The sequence below is a fragment of the Podarcis liolepis genome (genome assembly GCF_965112155.1).
Source record: "Podarcis liolepis genome assembly, chromosome: 14".
In the NCBI taxonomy this organism is placed as follows: Eukaryota; Metazoa; Chordata; class Lepidosauria; order Squamata; family Lacertidae; genus Podarcis; species Podarcis liolepis.
Window position 1 is genome coordinate 33774809 of NC_139569.1, and position 22633 is coordinate 33797441.

Sequence of the window (22633 nt, forward strand, 5' to 3'; positions counted from 1 at the left end):
CCAACACTGGGCTCGAACCCATGTCCCTGAGATTCAGGGTCTCATGCTCTACCGACTGAACTACCCCACGGTAGAAACTAGATTCTTTGAAAACCACAGAAATAAATGCAAACATAGAGAGCTGTAACAATCTATGTGAAAGTTGGCTCCTAGGGAACTATTTTATTTCCATCACACTGTGCACGCCCAAGAAAGCGGAACAGAACTTGGGGTGATGCAGACGAGAGGGCAAATAGCTGAGTCACCCTTGGGAGCACAGAGCAAACTAAATCACCAATCCAGCCGTGCTTCTTTTGGGTACACATCCATTTCTTTTCTACCGTATGGGAGTAAATCCTGCAATTCATGCTTGGGAGGGGATTAAACTGGTACAGTTGGGAGGGCACTCAACCCCACCCATCACTGTGGCAGGTACCATTATTAACCACCATGTTCATAGGAACATAAGAAGACCTTGCTGGAATCAGCCCAATGGCCCATTGAACGCAGCATCTATGGAGGTAGAAAATTGCCATCATAGCTAGTAGCCATTGTTAGCTTTATCCTCCATTAATTTGCCTAATCCCCTTTTAAAGCCATCCAAGATGGTGTCCATCACTGCCTTCCATAGGACTCAATGACATAGCTCAACCTGCTTCAAACGGCTGAACTGCTCCTGAGACGCTTTCAAAATCCACCAGCAATTACAGTAGCAATCAAATTTAAATACCAACAGGGCTACCAATCCTCCTATGACCTCACTGGCTGGCCGTGCGCTTCTTCCCTTCCCAACCCCATAAAATGTCTCTTGCGCAAGACTACATCAAATACGGATGGAGGATTGGATCTTTCTTTGCACTGGAGGGAAAGAACGGAAAGTCACATTTGTGTCGCATCCACCCCAGACATTTACACCGCTTTAACAGTTGTGGCTCCCCATGCAGAATCCTGGGAAGTGAAACTGAAGGTGGTAAAACTCACAGAGCTACTGTTCCCAGCATCTCTAACAAACAACTGTTTCTAGGATTCCCCACGACTGTTAATGTGGTATAAATGTGTTTTAAATTTACAGTGTGGGTGAGGCTTTGCTGTGCTGCCATTGCATGGCAAAGCAAAGGATTATGGTCTCAGACACCGAAAAGAAAAACTTGTTTCTTTTGCGGTAGGGAGAACATCTTCTCTTCTCGCTCAACAGATGTTCAAGCTGAAAAAAAACGAGCATATACAGCCAGGAGATGCTACAGAGTTATTTTTGGCCAGGGGAGATACGATCTCAGACTACCTCTTCTCATAAACGATTAGAGGGCAGATGTGAGAGGATGAGGCTTGGAGATTCTATCAGGCTCATCTTAGCATCAGGCTTCACAGACTGTTCCAGCACAAGCTAGAATTCCCACCCCCCTCTCTCTCAGCCCTCTTTGAGCCTACATAAACCATAAGAAGGTCACTGAGCAAGCCTTAATTTATTTTATATAAAAAAATGATATTTTTTTTTCTGAGCAGGGTCCATTTTCTTGGGTCTTGGATTTAAAAATACATTTGCAACAGAGAACTATTGGAAAGAAAATGAAGCTCACTTACAAACACTTGCTCACTGAGCCAAGCAACCTATCTACCACTTCTCCTTTTTTAGAACACATATAAGATGCAACAAGGTTGGGAGGATTGGATGTGAATAGAAAGAGACGGTGCTCCAAGGCACATTTTACCCCCAGCCACACTGTGTGATAAGCATGCTTTTAGATGTGGCTATGGTGCAAACAGGAAGTGCAGCTGGCTCGTGCTTTCAGTCTCGTGACACAGCTCCAAATTGCAAACCGAGTGCATAACACACCTCCTCACTGACAGAGAGATGCAAAAGATCCATTTCATACAAGACAGACATGCAGAGAAATATTGAAAAATAATAGGTGGCTGCGTATCCTGTACTTTCGATGCTGATGTTAACACCTGAAGCATATCTAAAGAAAGAAGCAAGGGACAATACGATGAATCTGGGGTGACATGGGGGGACCAGGAGCTTTAACACAGAAAGTGACTGGAAACCATTATGGAGACTGACAGAAAGGAGTAACACTGAGAGAAAGACTAGTTTAGTGGCATCATTTTGAGTCTCTTAAGAGAGGGAATGATGGGAGGAAAGAAGCGAGCAAGTCCATACACAGTAACCCAAGGTACCACTGTAATTCCCACCCACCTCCTCTGCAGACCCAAAGCACTGAACAAAAGCAAGGTAAAAATAAATCCACTAAAGGCTCCAGCAGAAGACCTCTGCCCTAGACCCTAGAGAGGCAGTTAAAGAAGCCAGTACTACAGCAACCAAATAACCTGAGCTGGAATAAGGCAGATTCCTATGTTACTATTAAGCTGACAACACACCCTGATGGCCCAACAACCTAAGTCTGTGGTTTGAAACAAGGGCCACATTCCTTCCAGGCAATCTTCTGAGGGCCACATGCCAGTAGTGGGCAGACCCAGAGCAAAAAGTGCTCATGTGCAGGGGGAGAGTTGAGGCAGAGAGTAGCCACCATTATGGGCTTTTTTTTACCTCAGAACAGTTGGGGTTGTGCCTGTGGTCTCCTTTTCATAAGAGCAAGTCAATACTGAGGTTTCCCCTTAAAGTTTTAAAATGAGTGGTGAAATTTCCCCCAGTTCCACATTGTCTGTGGATATCCTTTGCGTTATGAAGGGCTGCAGGTTTCAGTTTCCTGAACGCCAACCCTTTTGAGAAGACTGCTCTGGAGCTGAGGTGAATGAGATGAGGCAATTTCCTCTCCAGCCAGAAGAAAGACCAAGCTTCAGGGAGAGGTTTTGTGGTGGCACAGAACTTCAGAAGGACAGCGCTTGGTTTTATTAATGTTGTGACACTTACATAAATTATATCATTTATGCAAAATCCTTAACTGAGTACTCCTGTTCGATGTTGGAGAGCTTTATGTTATGTGCCATTCCCTTAAGTCCCTTCAGAGGCTATAATAATATAGACCTTTGACATACAAAAGAACGTTCAGAAACATAGCCCCCGGAAAAAAAACCCTACACAATGAATCCAGGTTTTTACTTGTTATACAGTGGGTTAGTTTCTACACATCCTTCTTTAATCCTCCATCCAGGCAAGAAAGAAGCTGTATCGGAAGACAAGGACGCTCTCCAGCCAGGCAAAGACACTCAAGAAGGGTGTGAAGAGAGGCCTAGGCTAAGGTGTGTGGTATGGGGAGAATCCTGCTAACAAGACAAGAGAGGCTTGTTTAAAACCTAGGCCGCAATACCTCAAGGACCACCTCTCGCCATATGAACCCTCCCGGACCCTGAGATCATCTTCTGAGGCCCTTCTTCATGTGCCTCCTCCGCAAGAGGTCCAGAGGGTGGCAACATGTGAACGGGCCTTTTCTGCAGTGGCTCCCCATTTCTGGAATGCGCTCCTCAGGGAGGTTTGACTGCTGACTTCATTACACATTTTTAGGCGCCAGGCGAAAACGTTCCTCTTTAACCAGGCCTTTAGCTGATTGACATCTGGTGGCTTTTTAAAATATGTTGTGGAAGGGGAGATTATTGGATTGTCTTTGTTTTTATTACGCATTTTGTGTTCTTTTATATTGTGATTTTATGTTGTGAACTGCCCTGAGATCTAGGGGTATAGAGTGGTATACAAATTTTATTATTATTATTATTATTAATGATAATATCACATAGGAGCCGCCATTTAAATGCATACCACTATGCTCTCAAGAAGTCAAGATAACAGTCACAGCTTCATGCAATGCCTTCCTGTTAACATTCCACACCAACTTGACAGGGCGATAAAGTAAAGGTAAAGGTACCCCTGGCTGTTGGGTCCAGTCGCGGATGACTCTGGGGTTGTGGTGCTTATCTCGCTCTATAGGCCGAGGGAGCCAGCGTTTGTCTGCAGACAGCTTCCGGGTCATGTGGCCAGCATGACTAAGCCGCTTCTGGCGAACCAGAGCAGCGCACGGAAATGCCGTTTACCTTCCCGCCATATTTATCTACTTGCACTCTGACGTGCTTTCATACCACTATGCTCTCAAGAAGTCAACATAACAGTCGCAGCTTCACGCAATGCCTTCCCGTTAACATTCCACACCAACTTGATAGGGCGATACACACAGCCAAAGCATTTTGGTCTGCTTCAAGGTTGTTTTTTTGTTTGCAAGGGCTTGTTGCCAAGTAATTAATCACGGCCCAACGCTGCAATGCTTCATTAGTGTGGAAGTGCTATTCACAGAACAGCAATATCCCTGCCGGTCATGCCCATACTAAGTTACTCACACACTCTCTCTCTGGAAAACTTTCACTGTTATTCAACAAAAGAAAACTTGTTCCTTTCAGGAAGGCACTGTGACAGAAGGGCTTGGATGAACAAAGATTATTATTAGAAGCAATTTTTTAAAACACACATAAAAACCAAAAGGCACTTCCTGCATTCACATTCAGAGCTGTGCACCTGTTAAAAGCTAATAAAGCAGGGGTTGCTTTTCTGGAATTATATTGCAATCGATATGAAAAGAAGAAAAAGCCTTCAAGACTTTACATGCAGCCCATTTTCTCTGTAGGGTTGACTTACTTTCCAACTGCATTCACAAACCGCTGCAGTGGGGCTAATAACAGAAGCCCACACGAAAACTATTAGAGTTGGCTGGCTTGGCAGAATAATGTTATTTAAAAATAAAAATAAATAAATATGACTACTGCCAACAGAGCTGGCCTTATCTAAATAACATTACGACCCTATTAGGTTATAGGTGCAGTTTCTTGTCCAAGCATAAGCTGTTATTTAAGAGCTGCTAATTTGTTGTTAAGCACCAGTGAGACTTTCCCAGTTGTCTCAGAGCCGCTGTGCCCCTCCTTTAACATTTTCCAAAGATAAGAGGACTTTGGCATGGGTTGGAACAAGGCTAGCCTAATTAACAGAAGCCCTGTTTATGTGTTTGGAGCAAACAGGCATGGGCTTTAAGAGAGGAGGGGGAGGGTGTGCAAGCCCCACCTCCCAAGTGCATGCCAAGTGCATTCCACCTCTCTAACCTTTGCACAGAGTGCAAAGGTCCAAAGGGATCTTCTAATTGCCTTCAGCTGGTCACTCTTAGAAACCTCCCTGCATCCAGAAGCTCTGGATAATCAGGATTCTTGGAGGGAGACTTCTAAGCACACTCACCCAAGCACACTTCAAATGCCCTTTCAGAAATTCACACTCAACAAGTCAAAGTGGGACAGAAAGCTGGCGTGCATAAGGTTCTTGGAGGGGGGTGGGATTGGAAGGAATCCTTGTCCCACTTTGAATCTACATGCATTCACCCTGAATGCAGGGCTAGGGCCAGAATCAATGTTGGAGCATTTGTACAACAAGCCAGGCAGCGCGCGCGCGCACACACACACACACACACCAGATTAGTGCAGGAATCTTTCCAAGAAACCAAATGACTTCAGAAGCAGCCTTAACACTGGGAGGGCATGCTCTCTAGGCCAGCTGTGAGGAACCACTGGCTCTCCTGACGTTGCTGAACTACAACTCCCATCAGCCCCAACCGGCTTGGCCAATGGTCAGGGATGATGGGAGTTGTAGTCCAGCAACACCTGGAGGGCCAAAGGCCCCCCATAGCACCTGCTCTGCGTCATTTGGAAAGGTGCTGTAATGCAGTGAGTTATGCTTTGCATGCAAAACATAACATCCCTGGCATTTCAGGATGGGAAGGGTTGGGAAAGACCTCAGCTTTGAATTCTGCTTCCAGTCAGAGCAGGCATCATAGGGCCAGATGGAGCCAATGATCTGGGTACAGCATAAGGCAACCTCACATGCTTATCCCTAGTCCACAATTTGGAAAATGGCCCCGAACAGGATGGGCGAAGGGTAATGAAGGAGAGGCCACTGATAGACAGAAGAAAACAGGAAAAAGAGGAGCATTTGTTTACAATAGGCATGGGGAACCGGTGGCCTGCTGGACTACAAATTTCATCACCCCTGACTATTAGCCTTGCTGCCTGGGCCTGAAGGGAGCTGGAGTCCATCAACAACATCTGTAGAGCCACAGTTTCCTCACCCCTGATTTGCAAGAAAACACACATAAGAACATGCACAGATTTTCCCATTCAGGGCGAGTGTAGCTTGATTGAAAGGGAATTGTACTCCCTCTAAGGCTAGACTTGAATGTGCAAAAGATAGATAGATGACTATTTAAAGATTTCCCCTTCCCTCTTGCACCCTGAATATAATCCAAAGAGGGGAGTTTTTCTCTCTCTCCCATTGCTTGATTCTGCTAAGCACTTAAACAGGCCCTCAACTCTACCTAGGGCAGCACCCAGCTATTTTGAAAGCAATTTAAGACAATATACCCTGGCCTACTAAATATTTTAAAAGTTTTAAAATAGCTACTGCCAAGGACGTAGGGGGGAAAGGCAGTTTTTTCCAAGATTCTTCACTGCTCAATGAGAAAAGATTGAGCTGTGATGAGATTGGCAGAGCCAGAGCTATCCAGTCCTCCAACACTAAGGACAATAGAAAACTCTCTCTTTTTATTGTTGCTAAAACCACACAGCAAATCCTTGACAATAAAGATGATTTAAAGTGGCAATAGCCACAGAAAATCTTCTTTTTAAAAAATAAAAAAACAACTGTAGCAGAAATTCATTGTTTCACTCCAAACAAAACCAACGAGCCATTTAAACTTCCTCAAATGCTCAAACCATATTAGCAGTACGACAGACTGGTACTCTGTGCCACGTCCCTGGGCTTGGGAAGCAAAAACTTTAAAGGTCACTTTGTCCCAGCCTGGGCAAGGAGATAATCCCTACTCTTTTAGACAATCAGGATTCCTGGCAAGATTTTGAGAGGCTCCAGCTGGCTGCCAAGAAAGTTCACACCATCAGGGGGTTCGGAAAAGCTTTTACTGCTAAAAATGCTGGAGACTGCTTTAAGGCTCAATTAAGGCTAAGCCTGGCAACTGAGAAGCTGCAGAGCTCCGGAGATTTGTTTGCAAAATGTCAGTCAAACAAGGAACCCCACCTTGCATTGCTTGCAAGTCTAAAGCACCACCATGTCTGGCAGGTGTGCCAGACACTCCTTATTCCTTTCTTACTCTCTATTGCAGCAGCTCTGCTGCCACTGATAGTCTTATCACAACAGTAAGAGGAAGAACCCTGTCTCACTGCTATGTTTCCCACAACCTGCACCACTTTCAGAGGTCCCCTCTGCACCACACATATGAAGCGATATCAATCCTGTGGACTGTAATACGATAAGGCTGCCAAGAGGTGTTAGGAGATCCTGTATTCTCCTTCACAGAGCTGCAATTTCCAGAGGTCCCTGGGAAGAGGGACTGACTGTTAAACTAGTCTGGGAAATCTGAGGAGCACTCACTTTTAGTTGGCATTTAGCCTATAAGCAAAGACAATAGCGCATTCTTAACATTTGTCTGTAGTGTGCATTTTATCTTATGGAATAAAAATATATTATTTTCATGTTTGCAAAAAACCTCATTTTGCCTTAACTATGTCTTTCTTTCTTTTCTTTTTTTGAAGCTGTATTCTGTTAAAGGGAGTGGAACTTTTTCTTCTGTTTCGTACACTTTTATTGTATGACTTCATAACCTACACAAATGAAAGAAGCCTATCAACTCCTCCCCCCTTTCTTCCACTGTGGAAGAAAACCTGAATTATGGATAGTCTTGGTTGTTGGTCTTGAAAAGCAATTGCCCATCTGCACAGTCAAACCTAGGGATGGGGAAGGAAAGCAAACATCAAAACAGAACTTACTGCTATTGCTAGGCATGACTGTGTAAGCCTCTGAGCAATGATTTACACCACTTGTGGGTTTTGTGTGTATAATATATTATCTGTATGTACGTAAAGGAAAAGGTAAAGGGACGCCTGACCATTAGGTCCAGTCGTGGCCGACTCTGGGGTTGCAGTGCTCATCTCGCTTTATTGGCCAAGGGAGCCGGTGTACAGCTTCCGGGTCATGTGGCCAGCATGACTAAGCCACTTCTGGCGAACCAGAGCAACACACGGAAACACCGTTTACCTTCCCGCCAGAATGGTACCTATTTATCTACTTGCACTTTGACGTGCTTTCGAACTGCTAGGTTGGCAAGAGCAGGGACTGAGCAACGGGCGCTCACCCCGTCGCGGGGATTCGAACTGCCGACCTTCTGATCAGCAAGTCCTAGGCTCTGTGGTTTAACCCACAGCGCCTCCCGCGTCCCTGTATGTACGTAGTGTGTGTTAATTAAAAACGAATGTAGACTTTGCTTCGTCGTAAAATATTTTGATTACTTAATAAAGTCTTTTTTAAAATAAAAAATAGCCTACAGTACAAAGGTAAGAGCTACGGCCACAGATCTACCCTCTGTTCTCTTGCCTCTGGACCTGCTAGCCACTGGCATGTTGCCCTTGAGAAGTTTCCCATAGGCAAATCCAGTCCTTTGGGTAAAAAAGGTTCCGCACAACTGCATAACAGCAACAATCAAGAACATGACTGTGAGCAAAAAAAAGCCTGCAGCAATGCAAGAAAAGACGCAACAAAGGATAAGGGAATGACACATAGGAATTGTGCCCCGAACCCCAATGGCTATGGTCTACCTCTACTGTCTGAGGAGGTATGCATCTGAATAGCAGCTGCTGGAAACTGCTGGAGGGAAGAGAGCTGCTGCATTCAGGTCCTACTTGTGTGCTTCCCGTTAGTTGCCACTGCGAGAACAGGATGCTGGACTTGATGAGTCACTGGCCTAATCCAGCAGGACTCTTCTTATGTTCTAAACCACATTGGGAAAACATATGGTACGGTATAAAGAAGTGCCCTATGTCCCTGGGTCAGGCTATAGGTCCATTGACCTCGGTATTGTCTACAGACAATACTGACAGAAGCTCTCCAGTTCACAGCCAGGATTTCTTCCACTCCAATGTGGAGGTGCTGGGGTTGGGACCTGAAACCTTCTGCACGCGATTCAGATGCTCTGCCACTGAGCTCAGACCTTACCATAGCTGTGTGCATTACCTGGAGCACACAGAGAACAACTTATCAGTGCTGGGTCTAAGATAGCTCTGGAGTAAGAACCAGGAACCTCTAGGCCACATATCTTCAATCTATTCAGACTCAGGACTCACGTTTGACACAGACATGCATCTGAGGACCCCATTCTTAATATATATTTGTATTGTGGGAGTGCTCCTGTTGCAACCCACCTTGGATCAGGACAAGACCCACCCTCTGAAGACCAGTGCTCTAGGAAAGAATTGTATGGGGGAAAGCTCTAGTCTGACCAAAAGCCTTTGAGCATGGGGCTGGGGGTGGGAAGGGTTGGCCTGGGAGTTGAGAGCAATTATGGGTCCTAGAAAAACTTGCCCTGGCCTGCTTGCCCTACAGGGGCAGCAGTCCAGGGAATCATAGTTCCTGCAGCCCTCAAGACAGCAGCCAGGTTTTAATGCAGCCTGCGCTGATGAAAAAAGAAGGCTGCAGATCGGTGGATGGGATTGTTTCTGGCAGCCTTAGTGCCGTTTTGCCAGGAGACACACCATGCACAAGAGTTTCCATCAAAGTCATAAGGTTCCACTTTGGTAAAGGAAGAGCAGGAGCTATTTTTTTGCGGTGGGGTGCCCATCCAGAACCCAGAATACTCTGTGCAAAAGAGAAGCTTGCCCATCACTCGCACCTTTGTAAACCACACAGAGGTTTATTTTGGGCAGCTCCCCCCACCAGCCCTTTGTTTTCATTTCCAACTTCAGAAATACTTTGGGGTGTGTGTGTTATTTTCACAAGGATAAGTTGCTAAGACTTGCAAGATGCAGAAACAGGAAGAAACAAACCCACTTTCAGTTTTAAAAACTCAATGGGAAGAGGAAGAAACTTTGCTCATAAAGACCCAGAATCTCCCTTCCTTTAAAGGGCAATTGCAAACAAGAACACAGAGTATTCCATGACTTTACAACACTATGAAATGCCTATTGTTAGAAGAAAAGAAAATTCAAGACCAGCATATGGAGTGCACCAAGTTTTTGATCATCTTTTTTGATACTGAGTATGTCAGAGGTACTTTCGAGTTTAAAACATTTTGTTGTTGACTTTGATAAAGAGAGGATTTATTGTATTTGCTTTTAACTTGAATGGGAGGTTGTGATGTTATCATAATATACCTTTTCACTTTATTATGTTTCTATGTTTATGGATGCCCAATTTATTTTGCTTTTAGATTACGGTGGCCTTCTGGCTGCAAGCCATAAAGTTCTTAAGAAAAGAACAAATGAAATTTCCAAGACAAATCACCGTAAGGTCCTTTCCCCACACAACCACCCATTCAGCTTGCCATCGCCTGCATTGCACGCCAATGCCCTATCAGTTTCAACAGCCAACAGCTTACTCCCTTAGGAGAGGTCATTCTAACTAACTGGAAGCAGATTAACAGCGCATCTTCTCACGAAAGCTGGCCTCCCCTTCTTCCCAGGCACCAACCCATATATACAAAGCAGCTGCAATGTCTACCCTGTCTCCTCCTCTCTACTATCACCCGATGAAGGTCATTCGGAAGATACCAGGATATAAAAGTAGCGTAGCCAGACTAGCGTAGCCCTGTCTTTTTAAGAAGTACAGCTGCATAATTCCTTTTATAATCTCTGGTGAAAGAGAAAGAAAGCTACTTTCTCAGGGCAAAGCTGGGCACAATCACCGGCGAGTAGTATCGTGGGGTGTCATAGAGATTACCTTTCTGTGCCATCGCTTAGCTGCCATCTGCCCACATTATGTTCAAGGCAGGCTACAGATGCCCTTTAATAGATTCTCACTTGGCTTTCAGGGTTTGACCTGGTAAATAGCCTACAATAGGGCCAAATGAGACACAAAAGTGGCCTCTTTTCATTCATATATGTCAGACACGTCCAACTCTCTAGAGACTGCAATCTACTCCCAGTATAATAAAACTGGCAATGATCTACCCATTGTCATTGCCAAGAGTTGTTGAGCTATTTTTTTCTGGGGGTGCATAAAAACTCTACAACAACACTACGCTAAGGGAGTGAATACAAGCTTTCACAGCGGCAGCGGAATTAGTACATAGCACCGGGGGCAGGGCATGGGGCACGGAGCTACCGATCAGAAGCATGCAAGTGATCAATTTCTTCAATCGCACAATTGACCTGCAGCATCTTGGCGATCTACCTGTCGATCACAGTCGACCGGTTGAACATGTCTGATATATACACATGACACATGCCATGCACATATAGAATGGGGTCTGTGCGTTGTAGCTTAACAGTAAATGAAATGTGGACTGCCACAAGCAAATGGAACTTCTGGGAGGCGAAGGAAGAGGACTTGCCATCAGTCTCTCCCCGCCCCCACCAAGCATTTCCCTTTTGCAGCTGTCGGCCTCCTCTGGAGCCAGCTGTTAAATCATCCAACCTGGTAAGGAAGACCCCCTCCCTTCTGAAATCTATTTAAACCAGTCTGCTGAGACTCTTTCAGCAAACTGGAAGTTTATTGCACATTAGCTTTCTCTTTGCTCTGTACTTATATATTTGTGACTAGATTGTTTTACTTTTCGTAATAATGAATTTATTCTGTGTTTGCTAAACAGCTGATTTGTAAGACTCTAAGAAAGGGACGCGGGTGGTGCTGTGGGTTAAACCACAAAGCCTAGGACTTGCCGATCAGAAGGTTGGTGGTTCGAATCCCCATGATGGGGTGAGCTCCCGTTGCTCGGTCCCTCCTCCTGCCAACCTAGTGGTTCGAAAGCACGCCAAAGTGCAAGTAGATAAATAGGTACCACTCCGGCGGGAAGGTAAACAGCGTTTTCGTGCGCTGCTCTGGTTCGCCAGAAGCAGCTTAGCCATTCTGGCCACATGACCCGGAAGCTGTATGCTGGCTCTCTCACAGAATCGGTCACGACTGGACCTAATGGTCAGGGTCCCTTTACCTTTACTTTTAGACTATAAGAAGAGCCCCACTGGATCAGATCAATGGTCCAGCCAGTCCAACATCCTGTTTCTCAAAAAGGCCACCCAGATGCCCATGGAAAACCCTCAAGTAGTTACCGTGTGCAAGAACGCTCTCCCTTCCTGTGGTTCCCAGGAACTGGTATTTAGAAGCACTGCTGTCTCTCAAGGTGGAGGCAGAGCATAAACACCATGACTAGTAGCCACTGATAGACTTACCCTCCAGGAATTTGCCCAACCCTCTTTTATAGCCATTCAAGTTGGTGGCCATCACTGTCTCCTGTGGCAGTGAGTTCCATGTTTTCGTCCTCTATGTATGTACAGTATAGGTACGTTTTGCAAACTGGTTTTTCTCTACTGCGCGTACACACACCCTCAAAGTTCTGCATTTTGTTTCTTGCAAGCTATTTTGGACACGGCTCACTGTGGGAAAGCGGCATACAAATGAAACAAAACTAAATCAAAACGTATCTCCTCAACTCTTAGAGAACAGCAAACACTATTCTATCGTCTCAGTTTACTTCCAGAGTCAAAAAGAAGGAAAGTGTTTTGAGCAATGGACTAGGGGTCACATGGGAGGGTGTTTCTGTGCCCTTTTTACTGATAAAGTAACCCCAACTCTCTAAACTCCTGCCTTAAAAATGGGTAATGCAAATAAAGTGGTACCTTGGGTTAAGTACGTAATTCGTTCTGGAGGTCCGTTCTTAACCTGAAACTGTTCTTAACCTGAAGCACCACTTTAGCTAATGGAGCCTCCCACTGCCACCATGTTGCCGGAGCACGATTTCTGTTCTCATCCTGAAGCAAAGTTCTTAACCCGAGGTACTATTTCTGGGCTAGCGGAGTCTGTAACCTGAAGCGTATGTAACCTGAAGCGTACCACTGTAGGTGGATGGTTACAGCCCATTCATTTTCTTGTTCAGCTCTCAGTGGTGAGTCAGGTGCTCAAACATGGAACTTAAGAACTTGAGTCAAACCACTGATCCATATAGTTCAGTAGTCTACACTGACTGGCAGCAGCTGCCCAGGATTTTAGACAAAATCTCTCTCTCTCTCAGCTCTACCTGGAGGCACAGGGGTCGTACTTTGGACCTACTGCATGCAAGGCAGATGCTTGACCACTGAATTCCTTCCTCAGGGGGTTGTTTGGTTTCTTACAAGAGTATATTTTGCAGGTACATGTTTTAACCTTCCCCTCTTGTTGACTATCTGGGTTCTCAAAGCTTGAGAGAAAGAGAGTGCGACTTAGAATGTGTATGGAAACAGGAAGATGAAATACAGAGTGATTCTGATCAGTCAGGAACTGAGATCAGGGAGAAAAGGTAAGAGTTTATGTGAACAGTTTCAGAATAACCTCTCTAATACAGACCAGTCAACTAAGCATACCAAAGCTAGCTTTCGGGTTTCAGGGTATTCTCCCTCAAGCTCAGCACTAAAAAATAAAAAGGGGAAAGAGGAATGCAATGGAGTGGGGGGGGAATGGGTGTCACTGGCACAGGGCATGTTAAAGTCCCATCTGCAAGGTGATTCAGGAAGCTCTTGCAAACTGGTTGGCTTTTGCATGGTGCAAAAAGATCGCAGGTTGCACCACAGACTGACAAAGAAGCAACGGTTGCTACCCTTTCGGAATAAATTTAAAATGCCAGAGGTTACAGTGGTGCTTCAGGTTAAGAACTTAATTCGTTCTGGAGGTCCGTTCTTAACCTGAAACTGTTCTTAATCTGAAGCACCACTTTAGCTAATGGGGCCTCTCGCTGCCGCCGCACCACCGGAGCACGATTTCTATTCTCATCCTGAAGCAAAGTTCTTAACCTGAAGCACTATTTCTGGGTTAGCAGAGTCTGTAACCTGAAGCGTATGTAACCTGAGGTACCATTGTAATTCATTCTGGAGGTCTGTTCTTAACCTGAAACTGTTCTTAATCTGAAGCACCACTTTAGCTAATGGGGCCTCCCGCTGCTGCCGTGCCGCCGGAGCACGATTTCTGTTCTCATCCTGAAGCAAAGTTCTTAACCTGAGGTAATATTTCTGGGTTAGCGGAGTCTGTAACCTGAAGCGCCTGTAACCTAAAGCATCTGTAACCCGAGGTACCACTGTATTTAGATCTGCCTCTGGCACTAATTAGAACACATGAGATGGTGGCAGTGATGACTAACAATGCTATTTTTTTGGCCACCTTTCCTTATAAAGAAGAGAGCTGAAGAAAACGGCCTCCCCCATCCTGGAGTCTTCCAGATATCTTGGACTACAACTCCCATCATCCCATCATACAGCTGATTCGAGTTGTAGACCAAAATACCTAGAGGGCACCAGGTTGGAGAAGGCTCTGTTAAACATTATCCTAGCAACACTGAAGATTTAAGATCTATATAAGCCAAACATCGGAGTATTGCCTAATGGGAATTTAACTTCCTGTCTCACACCTTTAACTTCCTGTCTCACACCTTTAACTTCCTGTCTCAATTTAAGATTTCTCGCACGCACATCCTGAGTTTGGGAGGTAGTTTGCCAAGTTGCTGTCTTCAGCAAGATGTCCATAAGAGAAGAAAGGAAAACCACATTTTCTCCTTCAGTTATCCTCTGGGCTTTGCCTCAGTGCTAAAGAGCTTAAGGCAAGCTAGGGACTTACTGAACTGCAATGAACCAAACATAAACCAAACATAATCAAAATGTAACAAAGGGTACTGAACGCCAAAATTTTCTCATCCGCCCCCCCATCCCACCCCGCCACACAATGCAGAGATGAATATTTGCCTAGATTAAATTTTAACCGAAATTCCTCAAAATCAAAACCATTAGATCTGAAAGCAGATTTCCTGGAAGGCCTCCAACGATCGCACACAATTTGAGGAATACTAGTTTTCAGCCCATATGCTGTGGGTTGCTCAGGGGAGGGGGGAGAACACACACACAGCAAGAGAGATTTCCAGACAGATATGTCACCTAAATTTGCATTTTTCTCAAAGCACAACAGTTCTTCATTAATATGAGCTAAAAAAGAAGTATTAAAAAACATTTAAAGCTCTCCCCATCAGCACTAGTGTAGTGGTAGATTCAGAATTTCAGGGTCCCTTCATAATGGCTACAGCAACACCCCTTCTAAGATTATACAACAACCTTAGAATTAAATAAATAAATAAATAAAAAGGAGGCACTAGAATCATCAATGCTGATCTCCATGGACAAATAATTTGGAGTCTTCCAATGTCTTCTTTCTGAGCGACTTAAGTTGTGTTTTCCATGAATTCCCTTTATATGTAAGCACTGAAAACACAAGTTTCAGGAGCACCGAAAGCACAAGTTTCAAGAGAATGGTGTGCAATGGAACTTGCAAACCATTCTCTTGAAACTTGTGTTTTCAGTGCTCCTAAATGTTTAGCTTTGGAGCACACAGTGGCCAAAATGCTCCCACCTTCCATGCTGATTGAGAGACTCTGGGATACTGGAGACAGGGACCCTGCTGCAGAAGCAGCAAGAAGTCTTCAACACTCCCCTCCTCCCACACACCGTTACCCCGGACCATACCAGCTACATACCTCGTAAGACCAGACGCACTGCACTCCTGCAAATCTCCGCACGCATCTCCCAATCTCCACATCCTCGTGGGTCGTGTACATCTCTCGAAGGCACTCCCCGATATGAGGGACCATCCTCCGCAGGACTTCCCGGCTCATGATGACGCCTGGGCCCCCCATGCAGAAGTTCTCCCCGGGCTCCAAGGCCAGCTTCCCCATTTCTTCCGTGGTGCCCAGACCCGTCTGCCCAAGGAAGAGGGGCTCGCTGCTGTTCAAGCTCCGAAGGAAGTTCTCCAGCTTGTCCCCCTTGACGTAAACATCGTCGTCTGCCCGCATGAACCATTCGTACTGGTCCAAGTAGTGGTCATGCATATACTTGAGCATCATGAACGATTTCTTCTGGGGTGGGTAAGAGTCATCCACACCAGGCAGCGGCACAATGGGGATGGGGAGAGAGGTGTCTGAGCCCTCGCTGGAGAAGAACTCAACCTTGCCAGGGATGGTGCTGGACCACGTTCTGCAGAGTAGAAGACCAAAAACCAGTTACGCAAAACCGCGCTGTTTGCATATTTGTGGAGACTATAGGAACATAGGAGGCTGCCTTCTACGAAGTCAAACCATTGGTCCATCTAGCTCAGCATTACACAGACTGACAGGTTGCTGTCCTGCAGGGGTTCAGGCAGGCGATATTCCCAGTCCTACCTGAAGATCTTGGGGAGAAAGCAGATGCTCTGCTGTTCTAAGCACTGGACAGGTGGGGTCTGGTAATGACCAAAGAGGCCTCGCCTGTGTTTTGATTGGCACACGATCTTTAATGCCCCCAGCTCAGTGGATGAGCATTTGCTTTGCAGGCAGAAGGTCCCACGTTCGATTCCTGACATCTCCAGATAGGGCTGGGGGCGAACTCCATCTGAACCCCTGGAGAGCTGCTGCCAATCAGTGTAGCCAATGCTGAGCTAGCTAGACCAATGGGTCTAACTCACTGTATTGATAAGAGCCCTCTGCCCTGGCTGTAGAGCTGTGCTTATTGTGACCAAAATCGCAAAGAGGGCATCTCATCTATATCTCATTTCTAAAGCTTCCTACCTGCTGCCCTGAGGACGGATCCTGCTGAACAGTAAGAGGGTTTCTCTGATAAGACAGATGGGGTGAAGTACTTGTCCTGCAGCCGTCTAAGAAATTAACCCACATCACTTCTTTTGACCAAAGGACTGAAACCTAGGCGTTTAGATACATACCCATGACCATAAGCTGATAATTTCAGGTATAGACAATCCAGAGTCTTTAGACCAAGCACTTTCTGGCCCATATGAATTCACATTTTGTCATTCTTTGAATGAACGTAGGAAGCTGCCTTATACTGAGTCAGAGCCAAAGTTCTTGGACATTCCCATCCCTACCTGATAATGCTGGGGATCAAACCTGAAGCCCCTTCCTGACAGTGTACGCTCAGCCCATGAATGTAAGGTCAAGGACCTTTTGCAAGGGAGTTTGTTGAATGCTTTATGGAGGTTCAAGCACATAATGTCTAGGAGAACATCCTCATCTACGTGTGTGTTGATATTCTAAGAGGCTTTTGAATCGTGGCAGGTGAGACTGATAAAGAGTTGTGGTGCCAAAACATCTGGCGAGCACTAAGTCGGGAGAGACTGTCTTAGTGTTTGTCTGAATCCACCAGGTACGCATTTCAGTGTGAGATTCTATCATTTTAACAGTCACAAGCAGCAATGATTGGGCACACTGCAAATCTCTTCAGAACCCCTCAACAGTGCATTATGGCAGAACCAAACTAATCTGGACAGCAAGGCCACACTCAAAACCATACATTGTTCCCAAAGTGGTTTAACAATCAATCCCTCTTCCCAGGAAACTCTGGGAATTGTACTTCAGGCAAGGGAGTAGCTGTGCCCTATCAACTCTCAGCACCCTTACAAACTGCAACTCTCAGGAATTTTTTAGGAGAAGCCATGACTGTTGAAAGCGACATCATGGTGCTTTAAATGTATGGTGTGAAGAATGTGACTTAACATAGACTGCCGTCGCCACTGTAATGCAAGGTTTCTGTTGCAGGTCTCTCTCAAGTCAGACCCAAAAAACAAGAGCCACCCAAGGGACAATTATGGCCAACATACACATTCAGTGTCTGCTCCAGGCTTTCAAAGACCATGAAGTCTAGACTACCCAATGTTCTCTTCTCAAATTTCCACCTATAATTTCTACCTACAAGAAGTGTGCTTTTGGCAGGAAAAGATGAGGGGGGAAAGTCTCTGCTCAGTAACCAGATAGTTTTATAGCCGTCACCTTTTCTTCCTTCCCTGCACAAAGGTAGAACATTTTTAGTTATGTTAGACAGCTTTGTTCCAGACATTATCGATGTTCAGAATCTGACCTGAAAACACTCAAGAGGTGCAAAAATAAAGCACTCTTTAAATGTGTTCTTCTTATTTTATACTGGAGGCTCACCAATAGTTTTAGACAATCAACTGATCTGTTCACACATGACTAAGAAAAGGAAGGAAAGGCTGACTATTTTATGTGGCATTAGAATTTAAAATACTCACACATTTTAGAGTAATTTACATATACTTAAACTACCAGCCTATTTGGAAACAGATGAAAGTGGTTTGGGGTTTTTTTCCAGCATAATAAAGTCAGGAGGAGCAGAAAAATTGCTGTTGATATGCCCAATACGTATTAAAGTCAGCACAGTGGATTAATTTATCAGAATTCTATCAACCTAGCCTGTCCTACAGATATGGACTGGATAACAACAAAATGAAATCTGACAGAAAATAAATAAAATGTCCATTAAAACGAATATATGTTAAGTGTAATTTAGGCTATTAAACTCTTTTGCTGTCCAGGCACATGCAAAGTATCTGGCAAGCCAATTAGAAAATAAGAAGGCACAATTTAAGATAGGGAATCTATTGAGATCCTACTTCTGTGAGCAGAGATGAGCCAGCCCTTCTGCGAATACAGAAACTCACGGAGGTGTTTGCTTCAGCCGGAGCACCATTACAGTAAAAGCAGGCAGTCAAAAAAATAAAAAAGAACAGAGGTTAGATTTGGACATTTGGCACCACCAAGAAAGGAGAACAAGAGGGATCTTGAAGCTGCTCATCAACAGTTAGCAGCACAGACTGAGCAGGCACTCGGGTCACCTGATCACAGTCCCTTCCTACTGTTTCAATTACAGTAATTATTTCTAAAAGTGTATCGACACACATAAGTTAGCAGATGCAAATCTGTGCCCACTTATGTCTTCTTTCTCGGTGATGCGTTTCCTCTTTTTTAAATGACGCGACAGGCCGTTTGTAAAAAGGGTCTTTTCTTCTGGGCTGCTTGCCATGATGTCTACTCTGCCTCCACTGTCAGGAGCCTGTGTGCTTCTGAAGACCGGTTGCAGAAAACCGCAAGAGGAGAGAGTGGTCTTGTGTTCAAGTCCTACTTGCGAGATTCCTATTGGGGTATCTGGGTGGCCACTGTGAGAACAGTATGCTGGACTAGATGGGCCACAAGGCAGATCCAGCAATTGCTTCTCCCAATTGCATTTTTTGGGGAGGGGGATAGACCACTCTTCTCTGCCCCTTATCCTTTTCTCTCACCTTGCCAATTCATTTTTTTTAAGCCCAAACCAACACAACTACGGCTTACTGTGAGCAAGAAGTTTCAAAACAGCCAAACACAGAACATATTTGATTCATTCTTTAGAGATCGTATCAAGGAAACAAAAGTTTCTCCTCCCTAAAATTAAACAAAAGTCAACCCGAAGCAGCTTCTTCCCCACAACCACCAAAGCCAGAAAGAGATAAACAAACATTAATTTTGGGTTTCTTCCCTTCTCTGAGTGTCACAGGAATACAGAAACTCAAGGCAGAAACTGTAGGGATCTGCAGTTGTTCAGAGGCCACAAAGTTAAGCATTTGGTATGTGGGATTTTGTGTGTGTAAAAAACCCAAAAAAAACCTGTTCTTGCTTTCATTATGAAGGAACCCTTGATTAATAAAAAGCACTCCCCCTCCCCCACCCCAACCCCACTCCACTCCAGGCAGATTCATCTGATAAAGTGGCAAGATTAGGTTCTCCCAGCTACTCCTGTTTAATGACTTCCCTTTACAAAAGCCAATTAATTCCCTTACTTGCTTCCCTGCACCATGAAAGATTAACTGCTCCCAGTCATGACTGCCAGAAAATACAGGCAGGCAGTTTCATTTGTACAAAAGACGAGCTACACCTAAGGCAGTGGTTTTTCTAAGCATCTGCCTTCAAGGAATCAGTTCCACAGACACTAATCTGCAGAGGAATTCCTTTGAGTTACTCTTCTCAAGTTGGCACCTCGGGTCACAAGACCCTGGATAGGTGCAGTGTTCAGAGTGCCGCATTGGGAGACCTGGGTTCAAATCCCAAGGGCCTGACAAGAACTCTCAGCCTAATCTACCTCACAGGGTTGTTGGGATGATGTTATGTACTGAGTTGAATAGAATCCAAAATGCAGCAGTCTGATTGGTCCTAGAACAATAGGATTCAGAATGAAGCAGTCAGATTGGTCCACAGGAGCCACACAATCCAGCTCCAGGTGGAAGTGAATCCACAACCTGATTGGCCTACAGGAGAATCCCGGAATTAGCCAATCACATGGGGCCTATTGTGTAAATAATATATATAAAGCAGACATTCTGGGGGAACTTCCATTCCTCCTCACCACTATGAGCTGAATAAAGAGAATGAAATCCACTCTCAACTCCGAGTATCTTTGAGATGATAAGGGAGTGGGAAGAATGTGAATGATGATGAGCTCTTTAGAGGTAGTTTAGAGTAACCTTGTAAATAAATAAAAACAAAATAAATGAAACAAAACAGGGGAAGAAAACCACCACCTTGGGTTCCACAGTGGATGAAATAAATATTCACCTGGATACTGTGCACAATAAAATGAGCCTGTAGGATGCCTGACAGATACTCATCAGGCAAAGAGGAACGTTGCCAATATTCTTTAAAGTGTTTTGCGGGCATTTGAACTACACCAAATAGATATATTATCTCAGCCTTCAGCAGATTAGTATCCATGGGACTACAGCTTCCCTCAGACCAACGGACCCAGCCAGCACTTTGTGTGACCCAAATCCCTCTGTGATGTGCAGTTCAATGTCAAGACATGTAGAGGTTCCTCAGTAGTGAAGCTGTATTGTAATTTCAATAATTTTAAGAGTTGGATAATTTTAAGAGTTGTCACTGTTTTTTATGGTTTTAGAGTGAAGCATCTTCTTAAGTTTCCAGTTCATCAACAATAATCTTAGTCCTGCCTCCAGGCTTCCCAAAGACAGCTGGTTGGCCACTGTGAAGGCAGGTTACCAGACCGGACGGGCCTTTGGACTGTTCTACAGCCACTACCACAGGGAAGTCTAATTTAGGACACTGGAAACTGCCTTATGCTTAGTTTGGCCACTGGTCCATCTAGCTCAGCACTGCCTCTGAATACCAGATGCTGGAGAACATGGACGGGAGAGAAGACTGATTGTGCTTTTACCCTCCTTGTGGACTTTCCATAGGCACCTGGTTGGCCACTGTGAGAAAAGGATGCTGAATTACGTAGATGGCCCATTGGATTGATCCTGCATGGTTCTACTTACCATCCTATTTACCATCTCCCAATCAATTTGGTGTGGGGTTTTAATTTAACATTGGCAAATTTTTAAAAGAAAATACATAAAGAACCACGTGTTGGAAAGGAAACGTGGGAGTTGTTGTTTTCTGCAGAATGTTGATCACACAAACAAGATTTATGGAGGGTGGACATTTACAGCTGAGATACAGTGGTACCTCAGATTAAGTACTTAATTCGTTCCGGTGGTCCGTACTTAACCTGAAACTGTTCTTAACCTGAAGCACCACTTTAGCTAATGGGGCCTCCTGCTGCTGCTGCACAATTTCTGTTCTCATCCTGAAGCGAAGTTCTTAACCTGAAGCACTATTTCTGGGTTAGCAGAATCTGTAACCTGAAGCGTATGTAACCTGAAGTGTATGTAACCTAAGGTACCACTGTACTAAACATCTCTAAGACACTAGCATCTCAGTGGAACAGACATTGAAAATCTGGTGATCGATACTGTAACTAAAAAAGCAAACTCAGCCAGTCAACACAGGTAGGCTGCCTAATATGAAGTCAGGCCACTGATCCACCTAACTCAGTTTTGTTGACACTGACTGGCAGCGGCTTTCCACTGTTTCAGACAGAGGACATTCCTAGCCCTACCAGGAGATGCCAGGAATTGGACCAGGAACCTTCTACAGAGAAGGCAAATATTTCACCATTGAGCTATGGCCCTTCTCCCAGCTGCTGCTTTAAGTGTCTCACTCAGGCCTGGCCTACAAAGTAGCAGAAATTAGTGGTGGAATTGTATCACAAGAGTCTGCAGTAGAAGATAGCGTTTGTACACTCCCAGTGTGGGGAGCAACGAGGAATTGTCTACAAGAAACCTAGCACCCTAAGGTTCTAGCCCAGCCTACTCCCTGCTGGGCTAGTTTTCCATCATGTAAGAAGGGCTGCTTCTTACATGAGGGGAGTATTCAAACACTGCACCCCGACGCCAGCAGTTTGAAGTGGTACAGTCCATTCTACTACCTTGAGAGGACTCTACCACCTCATTCTGCAGCATGTGTAGCTTCAGACTATATATGCACTCCTCCTGCGGTTAAAACCCTTACACTGGCTTCCCATTGCCTTCTGGATCTAATTTTAATCTCCTCGTCTTTAGCTTTACTATTAGATAGATAGATAGATAGATAGACAGACAGACAGACAGCATTTATATATCACCTTTTCATAAAAGATGAGAGATAGTGGACAGCAGCATTTGAAAAAAAAAATTAAAAGCAATACAAGAGAGTCGTTAAAATGACTGGCTACTCAAGAAAAAATTTAATAGGCCTGTTGGCATAAAAAAAAGTATCCAAGAGGAACTTGGAAATAAAAAGCAAGGCTGCCTCTGCTGCATCTCTGTTGGAAAAGTGTCGCACAGCAGAGGACCAAAGACACTAAATGCCCAGCTTACAATTAATGCCAGTCGGGACTCTGCAACTCAGGGGACAACAAACAGCTCTCCTCTGGATGATCACGGTGATGGGGCTGGGATGTACAGTAAGGGCTCAGGCGGTCCTTAAGCTATCCTGGTCACAAGTTGTTTAGAGGCCTCTGCAGCATT

General features: G+C 44.8%; 1 protein-coding gene across 1 annotated transcript in view; it reads right to left on the reverse strand.

Annotated features, from left to right (window-relative positions):
- Positions 1 to 22633, reverse strand: part of CHSY1 (chondroitin sulfate synthase 1) — a 98145-nt gene that overhangs the window by 66902 nt on the left and 8610 nt on the right. Inside the window, exon 2 of the mRNA XM_083475056.1 lies at positions 15450 to 15945. Coding sequence (XP_083331182.1) covers positions 15450 to 15945 — 496 coding nt within the window. The remainder of the gene's footprint in view (positions 1 to 15449; positions 15946 to 22633) is intronic.